Source organism: Macaca thibetana, chromosome 6 (assembly GCF_024542745.1).
Source record: "Macaca thibetana thibetana isolate TM-01 chromosome 6, ASM2454274v1, whole genome shotgun sequence".
NCBI lineage: Eukaryota > Metazoa > Chordata > Mammalia > Primates > Cercopithecidae > Macaca > Macaca thibetana.
This window is the reverse complement of record NC_065583.1, coordinates 115,612,423-115,630,002: the sequence shown is the minus strand read 5'-3', so window position 1 is coordinate 115,630,002 and position 17,580 is coordinate 115,612,423. Positions and strand designations below refer to the sequence as shown.

At 37.1% G+C, this 17,580-nt stretch overlaps 1 protein-coding gene across 9 annotated transcripts in view; it reads left to right on the top strand.

The window, feature by feature from the left end:
• RNF180 (ring finger protein 180) overlaps positions 1–17,580 on the top strand; it is a 235,804-nt gene that overhangs the window by 4,717 nt on the left and 213,507 nt on the right. For 3 of the 9 annotated variants that reach the window (XR_007726438.1, XR_007726437.1, XM_050793755.1), the window contains exon 1: positions 15,060–17,529. The exons of 2 other annotated variants lie outside the window; for them this stretch is intronic. Coding sequence is in view for 4 of the 7 variants with exons in the window: in XM_050793755.1 (XP_050649712.1) it covers positions 17,440–17,529 (90 nt within the window). In the remaining 3 variants the exon portion in view is untranslated. 4 more of the 9 variants (XR_007726439.1, XM_050793751.1, XM_050793747.1 and 1 more) reach the window with 3 other exon arrangements.

The window sequence follows — 17,580 nt, the reverse complement described above, 5'->3', positions numbered from 1 at the left end:
TTGGCAGGACAGATCCAACACTCTGTGAAGTTACCTACAGAAGCAACTGGTTGTGGCAATATTATCCTGCCAAGCGGAAAAGGCATAAGTAAGGAAAAATTAAGAGGGATAAGAGTCTTATTATGATGGAGGATGTTTTTCTGATGTCTTGGGGAAAGCCGTCCACAGTGTGAAGTCATCAACTTCTTATCCTGGTTAACGTGATTTTTTAAGGTCTGTGGCTTAAGAAGAGAAGCAAGTGGCATCAGGAGGTGGTCTTTTATGAGGGAGATGTGAATCCAGGGGTCAACACCTTTGAGTTTAGCTGCAATGTCTGTAGTCAAGAGCACTTGGTAGTGTCCTTTCCAGGGGATTCAAAAGCAGTCTTTCTTTGATGGCATTTCTGGAACACCCAATCACCAGGATCCAACAAGCCTTTTTGGATCTGTGTCTTGAAAGTCTTCCTTTACCTGTTGGTGATAACTTTTAGCATAGTGCATTAAGAATGTACAGTATTGGGTCATTTCAACATCGGTCAATTAGGGATATACATTTGGTGTAGTAGCCAAAGATATAGACTAACCAGCAATAATTTCATAAGAAGTTAACTTGTGTTTTCCAGCACTGTTGCTCTGAAGAGTCATAAGAGCCAGAGACAGAATTTTAGGCCAAAGAAGTCTAGTGATTTCAGATAAGTTGGAAATTCTGAGGTTAAGTATCCCATTAGTTTTATCGACCTTACCAGAGGACTGAGGGGGATAAGGACAATGATAATGCTAGACTGTTTGTAATAATTTAAGTAGTGCATGAATTACTGTCCAGTAAAATGAGTGGCTCAGTTACTTGAAATGGCATTCAGTATACCCCAGGTGTGAAGTACTCCTTTTGGCAGTTTTGTTTTACAGTAAGGTCATGTCAGCCTTTTGACCTGGGAAGGCCTGAGCCCATCCATAGAACACACAGATTATAACAGGCACATACAGACTATTGCAAGTACATGCTTGGTGGGAGTGGATGAAGTCTAATTGTACATGTTCAAATGGGCCTAATGGTTGGAGTGAGGGCCGGTCATTCCAGGGGAACATAAAGAGACTTTCTTGGATTATGAGTTTGCCAGGTTAAATATTGATTTTAAATAGCTTTTATAACTTTGTAACAATTTTCACATCAAAACTTTTTGATCGTTTGATCTCTCTTGTCAGTACCATTATGGATAAGGGAATGTAAGAGGCATAACAAATACCCCTTAAGTGACCTTTGGAGTACCAAGTAGCTGTCTTGGCCTTCCCAGAACTTGGAAAGGAAATTACAAGAACATCCTTCTCATACATCCTTCTCATTCCCAAAATTCATTTTAATTTGTAGAGGCCTTCTCCCCCTCCCCCCCAATAACTAATAGCATCTGGTTGTAGAGAGGCAAAGTTAAGTAGCAGGGAGCATGCCTTACTGTTTCCAGCTGTTGGATATAGACAAAAGACCTCACAGAGTTGGGTAACATTTTTGGCACGAACATCAGTTGAGGCATTTACCTGATATTCAGCCTCAGTTCTCTTTGTTTGAGTCTCTTTTTTTGTAACAGTAATCTCTTTGGGCATCAGTATCCAGCAAGGAGGTTATCAACTTGCGGGACACTTTTTGTTGGTATGCCTGAAGGAGTGAGGAAACCTCTTTGCTTCCAAAGTGTTTCAAAATCATGAACCACTTCAAATGCATAGTGACTGTCAGTGTAAATGCTGACAGACTGATTTTTAGATAAAATGCAGGCACAGGTATGTGTGCGAGTATTCCCCAATGCCTGCTTTAATGTACAAAAAAGATCCAAGGTTTTGAATCATTGGACAATTCTAAAGCAGGGGGCTAGGGGTCGTTGTACTACCCTTTTTCATTCTACAAAGCTGCCTTATGTCCCCCCCTCCCCGCCAGCTCCCGCAAGGAATGGGTTTAGGAACTGAATTTTTAGTGAGTTCAGTAAGTTGGGATGCTAAGAGTAAACATTTAGGAACCTGTAGATGGCAATATCCAACTAACTCTACTAACATGTTGTCTCTTAGTTCTGGGCCTGGGAAAATCATGGATAAGCCTAAGTTTATTAGGAGACTTAGATACTTACAGCACTTAGATCATGCCTTTAATAGTGAATAGTATCTGATGATAAATATAATTTTTCTATGGAGACTTTGTGTCCTTTCTCTATTAACTGTTAATAGGTAGATGAAGTACTCTTAGGATGCCTCCTCAGTGCATGAACAAAGAGGTCCTCTATGTATTGCGGGAGAGTTGACCCTTGATACTGGAGGGTGTGCTCAAGTCTTGATGGAGCACTTGAGAGAAGTAGGAGGGGGCTTCAGTGAACCCCTGAGGCATGACTGTCCAGGTTGCATTGTTGATTATTCTAGGTGAAAGCAAATAGATATTGACTATCATGGTCAGTGGGAATGCTAAAAAAAACTGAACATAGTTCTACCACTGTGAACTGTTTAGAATTCGGGGGACCTGGGGCAAAAGATTATTTGGGTTTGGAACCACTGGGAAATGAAAAATAATTATCCTGGTAGTGACTCTTAGATCCGGAAAAATTGCCATCCTTGCATCCTTGCCTGTTAGGTTTTTGTCCGTAAGTATACAACAGACTATACAAAAAATAGAATCATATTAACCAAAACCAAATATCCTTGATACAGTATATATTAACAATTTACTTAAGGTTTTTATTTTCTTTTACAGAGATTATTTAATTACTTGAATTCCCAGCCAAAGTAGAACCCACCCAATAACATTTAAATGAGAATCATTTTACATGTTTCTTGAATGTATATACAATTTTTGTTGTCATATTTTTGTAAATAGCCATTTAATTTCACTATACTTTTATTTATAATTTATCGGGAGAACCCGCTCCCGATGTTTAATGTGGGTTCTTTTCTATTTCCTAAGTGTCTTGGCTGGTTTGAGAAATAAAGGGAAAGAGCACAAGAGAGAGAAATTTAAAGCTGGGTGCCCGGGGGAGACATCACATGTTGGCAGGATCTGTGATGTGCCCCAGTCGAAAAACCAGCAAGTTTTTATTAGTGATTTTCAAAAGGGGAGGGAGTGCACGAGTAGGGTGTGCGTCACAGAGATCACATACTTTACAAGGTAATAAAATATCACAAAGCAAATGGAGGCAGGGCAAGATCACAGGACCACCAGATGGGGCGAAATTAAAATTGCAAATGAAGTTTCCACACGCATTGTCATTGATAACATCTTATCAGGAAACAGGGTTTGAGAGCAGACAACCTGTCTGACCAAAATTTATTAGGCGGGAATTTTCCTTGTCCTAATAAGCCTGGGAGCGCTACAGGAGACCAGGGCTTATTTCATCCCTTCGCTTAGACCATAAAAGATAGCACGCCTTAAAGGGGCCGTCTATAAGCCTACCTTCGGGGCGCATTCCCTTTCTCAGGGATGTTCCTTGCTGGGAAAAAGAATTCAGCGATATTTCTCCTATTTGCTTTGGAAAGAGGAGAAATATAGCTCTGTTCTGTCCGGCTCACTGGCGGCCAGTTCAAAGTTACCGCTCTTGTTCCCTGAACATCGCTGTTATCCTGTTCTTTTTTTAAGATGCCCAGATTTCATATTGTTCAAACACACATGCTCTACAAACAGTTTGTGCAGTTGGCACAATCATCACAGGGACCTGAGGTGATGTTCATCCTCCTCAGTTTATGAAGAAGATGACAGGATTAAGAGATTAAAGACAGGCATAGAAAATCACAAGGGTATTGATTGGCGAAGTGATAAGTGTCCATGAAATCTTCACAGTTTATGTTCAGAGATTGCAGTAAATACAGGCATAAGAAATTATACAAATATTAATTTGGGGAACTAATAAATTTCCATGAAATCTTCACAATTTATCTTCTTCTGCCATGGCTTCAGCTGGTCCCTCCGTTCGGGCTCCCTGACTTCCCGCAACAATAATTGACACATTTTTGACACGTATATTGTACATATTTGGGGGTACAGTACTGATACATGTACATGTTGTATGATGATTAAATCAAGGTATTTATTACCTCAAAGATTTGTCATTTCTTTATGGTGAGAACATTCAAAATTCTCTCTTCTTGGTTATTTTGAAATATATGCAATAGAGTATCATTAACTATAGTCACCTTGGTATGCAGTAGATCATCAAAACTTATTCCTTGTACGTAACTGCAAGTTTGTACCTATTGACCAATCTCTCTCCCTCTTCCTTTCCCTTTCCCCTTTCCCTTTTCCCTCTCTCCCCTTTTCTACTTCCCAGATTCTGGTGACTGCTGTTCTCTGTACCTCTATGACATCAACTTTTTTTTTTTTTTTTGAGATGGAGTCTCAGTCTGTCACCCAGGCTTAAGTGCAGTAGCGTGATCTTGGCTCACTGCAACCTCTGTCTCCCGGGTTCAAGCGATTCTCCTGCCTCAGCCTCCTGAGTAGCTGGGATTATAGGCATGTGCCACCACGCCCAGCTAGTGTTTGCATTTTTAGTAAAGATGGGGTTTCACCATGTTGGTCAGGCTGTTCTTGAACACCTAACTTCGTAATCCTCCTGTCTTGGCCTCCCACATTGCTGGGATTACAGGCATGAACCAGTGCGCCCAGCCTGACATCAGCTGTTATCAGTTGCATATGAGTGAGATTATGCAGATTTTGTCTTTCTGTGCCTGGTTTATTTCACTTAATATAACGTCCTCCAGACTCATCCATGTTGCCACAAATGGCAGGACTTCATCCCATTTTTTGACTGAATAGTGTTCCATTGTGTATATATACAACATTTTCTTTATCCATTCATTCTTTGATGGACACTTAGATTGATTCCATATCTTGGGTATTGTGAATAGTACTGTAATAAACATGAGAGTGCTGATGTCTCTTCAGCATACTGATTTCATTTCCTTTGGATATATACCTAGTAGTGGGATTGCTGGATCATGTTGTAGTTCATTATTAATTTTTGAGGAACCTCCATACTGTCTTCAATAATGGCTGGACAAATTTACATTCCCACCAAGAGTATATAAGAATTCCTCGTTCTTCATATACATTCCAGCATTTTTTTTTTTTGTCTTTTCAATAATAGCCATTCTAATTGGGGTAAGATGATATCTCATTGTGGTTTTAATTTACATTTATATTTCCCAAACAGTGATCATTGAGCATTTTATCATATACCCGTTGGCCATTTATATGTCTTCTTTTGACATCTATTCAGGTCTTTTGCCCATTTTTGATCAGATTATTATTTTGCTATTGAGTTAAGTTCCTTATATCTTCTGGATATTAACTCAGATGCATAGTTTGCAAATATTTTTCCCATTCTATAGGTTCTCTTTATCGATTGCGCCCTTTGGTGTGCAGAAACTTTTTAGTTAAATATAATCCTGCTTGTCTATTTTTGTTTCTGTTGTCTGTGTTTTTGAGGTCTTATCCAAAAAAATCGTTGCTTAGACCAAGGTCATAAAGCATTTCCCTCATGTTTTCTTCTGGCAGTTTTATAGGTTCAGGTTTTACATTTAAGTCTTTAATCCAGTTTCTTTTTTTTTTTTTTTTTTTTTGATGGAGTTTCACTTTTGTTGCCCAGGCTGGAGTGCAGTGGCATGAACTTGGCTCACTGCAACCTCCGCCTCCCGGGTTCAAGTGATTCTCCTGCCTCAGCCTCCCAAATAGCTGGGATTGCAGGCATGTGCCCACCACACCCGGCTAATTTTGTATTTTTAGTAAAGAAGGGGTTTCTCCATGTTGGTCAGGCTGGTCTTGAACTCACGACCTCAGGTGATCTGCCTGCCTCGGACTCCCAGAGTGCTGGGATTACAGGCATGAGCCACTGCACCTGGCCAATCCATTTCCATTTTGAGCTGATTTTTTTTTTATATGGTAGAAGACAGGGGTTTAGTTGTTCTTCTACATGTGGATATTCAGTTTTTCCAGTATCATTTATTTAAAATACAGTCCTTTTCCTAACATGTGCTTATTATACCTTTATCAAAAATCAGTTGGTTGTATGTGGATTTATTTCTGTGTTCTCAATTCTCTTCCACTGGCCTTTCTATTTTTATAGCAGTACCATGCCATTTTGATTACTATAGTTTTGTAGTATAGTTTGAAGTCAGATAATATGATCTCCAGCTTTATTCTTTTTGCTCAATATTACTTTGGCTATTTGGGGTCTCTTGTGGTTCTGTATGAATTTCAGGATTTTTTTTCATTGCTTTGAAAAATGTGATTTGTATTTTTATAGGGATTGCATTAAATCTGTAGATTGCCTTGAGTAGTGTGGACATTTTAACAATTAATCTAATTCATGAACACAGAATATCTTTCTTTACATTTGCATCCTCTTCAATTTCTTTTATCGATATTTTGTAACTTTTACAATAGAGATTTTTCACATGCTTGGTTAAATTTATTTCCAGGTATCTAATTTTTTGTAGTTACTGTAAATGAGATTGCGTTCTTGGTTTCTTTTTCAGATAATTCTCTATTGGCACATAGAAATGCTACTGAATTTATATATTGATTTTGTATCTTAAACAACTTTACTGAATTTGGTAATTAGTTCTAACAGTTTTTTGATGGGACTTTTTAGGATTTTATAAATCCTGGAAAATTTTGAGAAGAATTGGTATTAGTCTTGAAATGTTTGATAGAATTCAGCAGTGAAGCCATCAGATCCTGGGCTTTTACTTTGATGGAAGACTTTTTATTACTGATTCAATCTCCTCATTTATTATTAATCTTAATGTAAAGGTTTTCTGTTTCTTCATAGTTCAGTCTTGGTAGGTTGTACGTATCTAGAAATTTGTCAGTTTCTTTTCAGTTTTCCAATTTGTTGGTGTATAGTTTTCATAGTATTTTCCTTTGTATTTCTGTAGTGTCATTTGTTATATCCACTTTTTCATTTATAATTTTATTTGAGCCTCCTGTCTTCTTTTTCTTACAAGTTCTGTCAAGTTTGTTTATCTTTCCAGAAAACCAGCTCTGTTGTGCTGATCTTTTGTATTTTTCTCTTTAATCTCTTCACGAAAAAGTCCCTTTTTGCGAGGAATGCCAGGTGCCTCTAGTCAGCCATCTTGGTGACATCACTATTAACAAGGTGTTTTCTTGCTTTCTTAGATTTTAGAAAATTTTTGAGAAATGATGGCTGAGTTTCATAAAAAGGCTGGCTGAGGAAATTGGAACTCCTGGGGTTTTTAAATCTTGATAAATTTTTCCATAGCAAGCAGAAATACTGGAGAATATTCTGTTAGTAATTGAACTGTCCTTATGTTCTATAATCTCTTTACCTGATTAGTTCACTGATGGTTCGATATCTGGAAAACCTTAGAAACAGCCACAGCTGTTTAAAAGCAGCTTTAAAACATCCTTGATAAAATTGCTGAAATAAACAGTGAGGCTTGTTCTGAATGAGAATTGCCTAGCCTATTCAGAAACCTGCTGAAAAAATGTATCCTAGAGGCCAAAATTGATGTATGGACACATATTTTGGGCAGCATGGAATGAATAGAATAGATCTGTGGGCCAATGGTATTATAGGTAAATTGGGGGCTGTTTACTCAAAGTTTGTTTAATAGAGTTAGAAATTAACTGCATGAGGAGAAGTTCTGTCTTTCTGGCCAAATTTTGCTCAGATCTTTGGTTTCAAGGTGGAATTTGTTATTTCCCAGACTGTTTTCTGATGATACGTAAAGTGTATAATAGATATTTATATAGCTACATGTGTCTGACTTAGAACTAATAAGGCTGTAGAGTCAGAAATAAAGCTTTCTCTGCTCAGGTCAAACATTATACTTACTGCTAGCCAAACAACCTTACACTTTCCCAACTTAGTGTTTTGGCTTATTTATTTTCCTTGTTTTAGATGTCCGTATCTCTTCATTCTACTTGGCTAATGCTGTTTAAATCCCCTCTATACTTTAAGACCCAACTGGAAGACTACTCTCTTCACTGACTCCCTAATTCTTGTTTCTTGCCCTTAGTTTATCTGATACTGCTTAATTACTAGTTATTTTCTGTGTTCTTAATTATTTCACTTAGTTTGGCTATGAGCTTGTTCTCTATTTAGATTTTTTTCAAAGGCATAAATTATGCCATATATATATATATATGTATTTTTTTCTTTCTTGAATCATACGTAATACCTAGAACAGTGGTTAACAGTGGTATAGATCAGCTTATAAGATTAGATCTACAGAATAAATTTATTACTCTGATACTCTGGTATAAGGCATAATTTATACTTAGTAATGTCAGTCAGTGTTCTGGTAGAAAATAGATGACATATTCAAATGAGGTAACCGAGATGAGTTTAATTTACATAGGTGTCTCTAGGTTAAAATAAACCAACAATGGGTGGTGAAGCACCCCAAGACTAGCAATAGTGAGAGTCATTATCATCCCTAGGCCTGAAGAGGCAAGAGAAGGACCATTACTGAAACTCACATGGAAACTATGTAGAAAAGGCTGCCTGGGGCTGAGTGTGGTGGCTCACACCTGTAATCTCAGCACTTTGGGAGGCTGAGGCGGGCGGATAATGAGGTCAGGAGATCGAGACCATCCTGACTAACATAGTGAAACCCATCTCTACTAAAAATACAAAAATTAGCTGGGCGTGGCGGCATGTGCCTGTAAGCCCAGCTACTCTAGGAGGCTGAGGCAGGAGAATCGCTTGAACCAGGGAGTTGGAGGTTGCAGTGAGCTGAGATCACACCACTGCACTCCAGCCTGGTGACAGAGCTAGACTCTGTCTCAAAAAGAAAAAAAGAAAAGAAAAGAAAAGAAAAGGCTGCCTGACAAGAACTCTGGCCTTTCTGTGATCTGACAGGGGAGCACCAGAGGGAATACATACCCCCAGCCTCACACTCTTGTAGTCCTTTCATCTCCACTTGATACTTTCCACTGGCAGACAATATTAGAAGCCAAAAGGCCAGAGAGCCTTGTTGTAGCAGTCCAAAAGTCAACCTCCTAGGAATTAGAGGAAAGTTAAGAAAGTAAAGAGTAGACTCTGGAATGTGGAGCAAGGAATATCCAGCACTGTAATCATATCAAGAGAGTGTTTCAGTTACAGTTAATGTTTTATGCCTTTTTGTGCTGTTTTTATTTCTTGAAAGGCACCTATGTTTTTCTGGTCTAATTCAGTTACTAACATCCAAGAACATGGTATGATTGATACATTGCATATGAAATACAGCTACTGTCCCCTTTTCTTGTGGTATTAACTTGTGTAGTATTGTTAAATGTGTCTTCTTAATTTTTTTTTATATTTTTCCATTGCTTATAGAGTGAGTAGGTAGAATACATGGAACTGTCCACATAGCCATTCCAACTACATGTTTTTTCTTAATCAGTCAGGATTGCTCATTTTTCTTTTCATTTTCATAGACAAGTGGTTTTCAGTCTTGTTGTGTATATGGTCCTCAATGTAGACATTTTGATTCAAGCAGGTTTAAGATGAGCCCTGAGCGTCTATTCTTTAAAAAAAAAAAAAACCTTTCAGATATTTCGGATGCACAGTAAATGAGAACTGCTTGCACAGGTAATCATTTTGACCCAAGTGTTGTTGCTGCTCCTTCCACACTCCCCAATATATATCATACTTTTTAGTAACTGAGGCTTAAACGGAAATCTAATGCTGCTTTATGTGCTCTTCAAAGCAAATGTTTTATATTTTTCATATTCACAAATACTTATGGGTTAGAAAATATGTGGTTTGCAGATTCCTAATAAAATAAATTTAAAAATTTTTAAATAAAATATTTCAAATTTACAATATAGAGAATAATATACTGAACATCTGTGTGTTCTCACCACTTAGCATTAGAAAATATTAACATTTTACTATTGTTCCTAAAAATACAGATAAAATTTAAGCCTCCTTTGATTTCTTCTAGAAGTTACTATTCTAAACTTGGTGTCTGTCATTCCTATGCATGTTCCTATGCTTTTGCTACACATGCATGTATCAGTAAACAAAATATTACTTTGTTTTACATGCTTTAAACTTTTCATAACTCTTACTATGCTGTGTTATTCTTTAATGTGTATATTTCTGCAGCCTTTTTACTTAAAATAACTGATTTTTTTCTAGATACATATAGCTTTATTACTTTTTATTGCGATGTAGTATTCCATTGTATGAATGAACAAATATTTATCAAATCAATTGATGCACATTTGGGTTGTTCCCAGTTTTTTATATTATTGCAAAGTGTTGCTAAAATGAACATTCCCATATGATATGTTTCGTTATTCATATACAAACCTAGAAGTAGAACTGCACGTCCACAGATAGACCTATTTTATTTTACCAGACCTTACCAAATTGCTTTCCAAAATGGTTGTGCCTAGTTATACCTCCCTGTAGCAGTTTTTGAGATTCTTGTGGCTTCATATCATTTTTATAGTTGGTATTGTAAGACTTTTTAATTTTTCCCAGTGTGATGGGTATGAACTGGAACCTTGTTTTATTTTTCATTTTCCTGATTTCTGGTGAGGTTGAACACTTTTTATGTAATTGTTGGTCATTTGGGTTTCCTCCCCTAGGAACTGCACTTCCACACTCCTTGTTCATTTTTCTGCTGGATATTTTTCTTTTAAAAAATTTGTAGAATTAATTGTAGCTATTAACCATTTGCTTATATTTGCAGATTTCTGCTTCCAGTCTGTGGGTTGTCATTAATTTTGTCTTTTCTTATACTCAAGTTAAAATTTTATCAGTGTATCACTTTGCCACTTTATTCTACTCTGTTTTTTGAAACTTGACCCAGCCTATAGTCACAACTTTGAGCTCAAGGTTTGCAGCTTTCTATAATATCTTACTTTCAAAAATTGTTTGTAGATAAGGCAGGGTATAAATAAATAAATAAGTAAACATGCCATACAGTTTCTCATTAAAATTTATGTAAAATTATGAATTTTTAAAAAATTATATGAGGGAGTCTCCTGGTTCAGAAATGGCAGCTAGCAGCCTCCAATGTACCCTTTTCTCATTTTTCATTAAGTTCCTATGAAGATGTAGAATAAAATCAAAATTTACCACAAAACCAAAATTTAAAAACTTCAGAAACACAGAAAGCAGGAGGCAGTACCTTAATTAAGAAGCATTTGGCCTTAGGTTGAGAGGAATTTCTCTACTTTAGCGCCTGCATACCCCACCCTTGCCTCAAGATATAAACAACCTGATAAATACAGGCTAAAAGGCATTATTCTTCCCCTGTAGTCAGTTCCTTCACAGAACTCTACCAACAGCAAAATGGGAAGACATCCCTTTTCGCCTCTCAGATACTACTCTGGGAGGCAGAAACTGCTGAATTTCTTTCATTTCCTGTGTTCCCAGCAAATTTCAGGAAGCAACTAGGCAGAAGGGGAATTTGTTATGGTGTAGTAGGTTCTCTAGAGGGACAGAACTCATAAGATAGATGTATATATGAAGGGGATTTTATTAAGGAGAATTGACTCACAGGATCACAAGGCCATCTGCAAGCTGAGGAGCAAGGAAGCCAGTCTGGGTCCCAAAACCTCAAAAGTAGGAGAGCCAGCAATGCAGCCTTCAGTCTGTCACTGAAGGCTTGAGAACCCATGGCAAACCACTGGTATAGGTCTAAGAGTCCAAAAGCCGAAGAACTTGGATTCTGATGTTCCAGGGTAGGAAGTATCCAGCATGCGAGAAAGATGAAGGCTGGATGACTCAGCAAGTCTGCTCCTTCCACGTTCTTCTGCCTGCTTTATTCTAGCCTCGCTGACAGCTGATTAGATGGTGCAACCCAAATTAAGGGTGAGTCTGTCTGCCTTTCCCAGTCCACTGACTGAAATGTTAATCTCCTTTGGCAACACCCTTACAGACACACCCAGGAGCAATACTTTGCATCCTACAGTCCAATCAAGTTGACACTCAGTATTAACCATCACACATAGGTACCACAAAGCACTGGCAGATCTGACACAAAAAGAACCCTGTTGATTATGCGTGGTATCAATGGCAATTACAGTTTTTTAAAAGGGTTTCCGCTCCCAGAAAAATAGGTAGGCAATAAAGGGTATTGAAAAATGCCCTCGCTGAAGAATATTGAGCTAAAAATCAGGTAGTAAAGGCCTGTTAAGGATAGGTGAACAAGACGGAGTGCTTTGTATGTCAGCAGCCTTTGCCTAGATAGGAGCAGATGGGCAGAAAAGTGATCATGGGTAGTTTCCCTCAACTTGTCTGTCTGACACCAAAGTTTGGGCAGATCTCTCTGTAATCTCCCGGTGTATGCGAAGAAAAAGAAATAAAGCAGCCTGAAATGAAACCTCTGAAATACTGTGGAACGAGGGAAGATTTATTAATGAAAATAATTGTAATAAAACATTAATTTCAGTAATTTGACTGATAGTGGTTTATGAACACCGTGTTTTATATCAGTAGTGCTCAAACTGTGTCTCAGGGACTCTGCAAATAGTGAAATATTTAACCCCTTAATTTCTTTGGTCAGGTTGACATTTTGGGGTTCCTTATAAGATTTTGTATGAGGGGAAAGTGCAACTGCTGCTTTCTTAATATGATTCACAAAGAAAATTATTTTAAAGAAATTTCACAAAATGAATCAATCCAATTGGATTAGAAAATCTTCACTGATCACCATTAAATATTTTATTGTGAAACTAGGAGTGCTGAATTTACTGAGAGTCATGAGGAACTTCAGAATGTAGGAAACATTAGTGTCTGGAAACATTTAAAGAAAATAAGCTAAATTGCATACTTCAGGAGCCTCCAAGGGCCTCAGTGAATGAGAAGACAGAAGAAACAACTGGGACAGCTTGGCTGTTTTAGTATTATAACCTAAATCTTTATCTTAGTGTAAGATCTAAGAGTATCACTGAATTTCAGGGAGATACATGCTAAAGAACTATATAGAACAGCTTTCTCCAGAGGCATTTGCTGCCAGATAGTAGTAAGTTTATAGGAAAATAAGTGATAGCAAATTGGGTATGTCTTGGTGCAGATTCCATATTCTCAAAGAAAGGGAGAAAAGTACACAAAAGCAAAGAAAAAGTTTAAAAGTAAAGAAGGCTGCCAGTATTCATATGGCAAGATAGTAGTGTGTGCAGAGTTTTTTCAGACCCTGTCAATGTATTGGACCCTGTTTTATTTTTAGAATGGCTAAAGGAGAGTACTTCCAATGTCACCCAAAAGGTGATCAAGACTGAATGTAGATCTTGACTTTCCACCTTGGAGCTAGTTGCTGCTTCCTTGCCTTACCTTCTGCTACTGTAGCCAGCTAAGATGCCAGCAGGTTGGGGGGACGACCAATGATGTTTGTTGCATCCTCCATTCCAGTATGTGCCCATCAGCTTAGAATTCTGTCAGAACTTCAATGCATCTTGCTCTTCTCATCCTTAGAAATCTCAAGACTACAAAATAAGAACATCCTCCTCACAAAGTGGTGGGAATAATTTGAGAAGTCACTTAACTTCTAGGACTCAGTTTCCTCACCTATAAAATGGAGTTAACAGTCCCTACCTCATAGGAATGTCTTGATGATTAAGGGAACTAATGCCACTTAATAAGTACTACACTAAAACATTATAGCTAGTTTTAAAAATAATATGCTTTGATTTCATGTTTTATATGTGGAAATTTTAGTTTTGAATATATGGAGGATATACCACTTTCTGGCCTATTGCCTATTAAAAAGGGATAAAGTGTACCTTTTTTTTTTTTTTTGACACAGTCTCTCTCTCTTGCCCAAGCTGGAGTGCTGTGGTGCTATCTTGTCTCACTGCAACCTCAATCACTGCAACTTCAATCAATTCTCATGTTTCAACCTCTTGAGTAGCTGGGATTACAAGTGTGCGCCACCACACTTGGCTAATTTTTGTATTTTTAGTAGAGATAAGGTTTCACCATATTGGCCAGACTTGTCTTGAACTCTTGGCCTCAAGTGATCTGCCTGCCTTGGGCTCTGAAAATTCTGGGATTACAGGCATGAGCCACCGTGACCAGTTAGAAAGTATACATTTTTTGATGGATAGTTTCATAAACAGCATAATAACATATAGTCATCAAACCACATATCATGTCCTGAAACTCAGACTGTGTTCTTTAATGGATTTTCTAAAACATCAATCTCTATAATAGCTTTATTAGGCTGAATTGGGCACTCCCAAATTCATGTGTTGAAGGCCTAATTCCTAGTACCTCAGAACATGACTGTATTTGGAGGGTAGGGATTTTAAATAGGTGATTAAGTTAAAATCAGTTTGTTAATGCGGGCCCTGATCCGATCTGACTGGTGTCCTTATACAAAGAACAAATTTGGACACATAAAGACCTACTGGGTATGTGTTCCTACAGAAGACAGATCATGTGAGGACACATTGAGAAGACAGCCATCTGCAACCCAAGGAGAGAGGCCACAGAAGAAACCAATGTCTTGATTTTTGGCTTCTAGTCTCCAGAGCTGTGAGACGATAAGTTTCTGTTGTTTCAGCTACCCAGTCTGTGGTACTTTGTTATGGTAGTCCTAGCAAACTCATACAGTTGTCCTGTTTTTAGTGATTTTGGTTTGATCTTTGAGTGTAAGTGGTAACAGCCTTATTTGCCCATTATAGGGTGCTTTATTATCTTTTTTTTCTAATTGTTTTAGCATCTATTGATGGTTTTATCTAGATCCATTATTTCATCAGGGGTCAAAAATGGTAATTTTAATATAATCACCCTTCCTTTTTTTAGCACTGTGCTTCTATACTGAAGAATTTTTGTTCACCAACTATTTGGTTACTGTGAAATTGTCTGTATTGCAAAGGTACAATAAATGCTTGATTGGATTCTTTCTCTTTTTAAATTCATTTTTAGATTCTGACATCTTCCATATCACCTGAGAATCCTAAATTTCAGGTTTGGGGATTTGAATTTATACTATTAGGGTGGGCCAAAGACTTCCAAACTGAGAAATATATAAAGTATCCCTGGGCTGGTGATACCTTTGAAACACCTGGCAGATACATTGTGAAACTCTGTTTCGAGGAGGGACAGGTTCTCAAGGTCCCATGCTAGTCTCATGATAAAGGTAAGTTTATTTCCCAAGCTGCAGAATCCATGAGGAAATGAATGAGAGTTAATATATCCCCAGAAAATTTAGGTAAACCCAGATCTCAGTCTTTGGTCTTTTCTCTGTCCATACTCACAAACTTGTAGATATCATTTATTTTCATTGCTTTAGAGAACCATCCCAAATTTAAATCTTTTTTTCAGAGATCTTATACCTAAGTATGTCACAAACCAACTCCTGACTGTCCTTTCTGCTTCACTGGCAGCCTTTCCCATACCCATTGATGGCAGTTTCATCTTTACAGTTGCTTATGACAAAGAATTTGGAGATCCTTAGCTCCCTGTAGACTCAACTCTACATCCAATCTGTCTGGAAATCATCTCTGCTTTACTTTCAGTATATATCTAGAATTTGACCATAACTTAACACCTTCACTGCTATCACCTTAATCTAACTTTTGGCTATATTCCTGTAGCAGCATTTTTCATCATAATAGGGTTTGTCTGATAGAAGAGTTAGTTGATACTTTTCATAAACATAGTCCTGTTTTACACTCAGAGAGTTTTATTTAAAAATAAATATAATAATTCATTTTAAAAGTACTGCTTTATCTCATTTTCTTTATGTAATTATGAGTAAATTAAGAGTTTACTAGGAAAAGGGCAGAAGCTTGTAGAAGTGTATTGTATACTAGGACAAGCATTTTGATTCAACCAGAATCATATGAGTATGTAAATCATAATTTAGTTTCTAATTAGGTTTTTTTCCCATGTAATACAACCTAATGTACTTAAACATTGGTTTGACTCTTAGGTGAATTTATATGAAATAAAGAATGTGGTTTGTACCTGATATGTTTGAATTTCCTTTCAATGCCCAAAGAGAGAACAGTAGCTCTAATTGCCATAAATTCATTTCAGCAAGATATATACTCACATACAAGACTGTCTGTGGTATTGAGGGGGACTACAAAAACTTGAGCTACTGCTTATACCCTTTCTCTGGGAGCTTACAAGTAGAGGAAGAATCAGATGTACACATTAGTGTGGTATCTGGTGACTCAAAGACATAAGTACTACACAAAGGCATAGGTAACAGATGAATGAAGGTATCAGATGAACAAAGGTAAAAGCTGTTTAGGAACAGAGAAACAAAAGTTCTAGAAATGTAAAACTCTCTTTTGGGGAAGATGGGGGATAAATAAGTAAACAAGCCCAAATTTCTCGGCTTCCCAAGCAGTGCTTTATTGGTCACTGTTTTATCTGCTAGGAGATACCTCGGTTTTTTTTTTTCCTCCATTATCTGGCAGTTTTTTGGAGCCATATCTTTTGGGTAACCTAGTATAGTTGCGTCTCTATCAAACAAAATGTCTCTGTGTGTGACATTTCCTCTTCCCTGAAGTAAAAATGATTTTGAAGCCAAGTCAATGTGCTTGTCTGTGAAGCCGCCTTTCATCTGAATCCTTTCTTGATTGCTGATACATCAAGAAGAATATATGTATCTAGTAAGAGTATAGCAAATTAGACAAATACTTACTATCCACACTTGGTTAAAACAATGCTTTATGTCATATTAATATATTTCACATAAGGTAAATATGTTTTAGCCCATATTTCCCCTTCTAAGACGTCAACCTGAGAAGCAGTTGGGGGGAAGAAGGCTCCATTTGAGTTCAGGCTCAAGTCTTTATTTAGATGTTTTCCTTTGAGAACCCTGACAATTTTTGCCTGTTCTCTCCCAGTCAACTGGCTTAGAACCCCTCTCACCCTCTCATATGCTTTCATAGCACATGTCTTTGTTATTCTTTATGTTCTGTGACAAAATAATAGTTTTTCAGCAAATAATTACTGAATAGTAACTGAAAAGAAATTTCCTGATTTTATTTTCTTCTTTACTGTATCTTTATGGTCCAATCAGAAATATTATTGGCACCTTTATTAAAATTGTATTTAGATGTGTCATGTCCTGGATTGCTCAAGAATCTCCAAAAATAATGAAAACTCTTCTTTGGAACCAGAACTTGTGTACTCATCATATGGTGATTTCTGAAAGTCCCTTATAAATACTGACATGCACACACCATTTTGAAAAGTGTATTTCAGCATTTTGTACAATTCTCTTAATTCTGCATGCAATTTCTACCTTTCATATATTTTTCCCATAAGAAAGTAGTATGTAAAAAGTCAGTGAATATATGGGTCCTGTTTGTTGTTACTTTCATTCGTCTTTAAAATTCATTCTTTTATGAAAGAGAAGTAGCAATTAAAATGGACAGAACTAATCAGAACACATGTCTGCATTTCTTCAGTAGTATTTTATAATTCTTAAAGGTGTCACTTGGATTGAAAGACTGCAGTGGGCATTCAAGTCTAAGTGCCTGAGATATGTTTGTAAGAAAAAAAAAGGAAAAATGAGTCAGTTTACAAGAATAAAATGCTATTCAACTTTAATTGAAGTGTGTGACTTAAGAACCTATGGGACAAGATATGAAGTACTGGTAGTAAGTACAATGCGAAATTCATATTACTTTTTGTCATTAAGGTTGTTTATT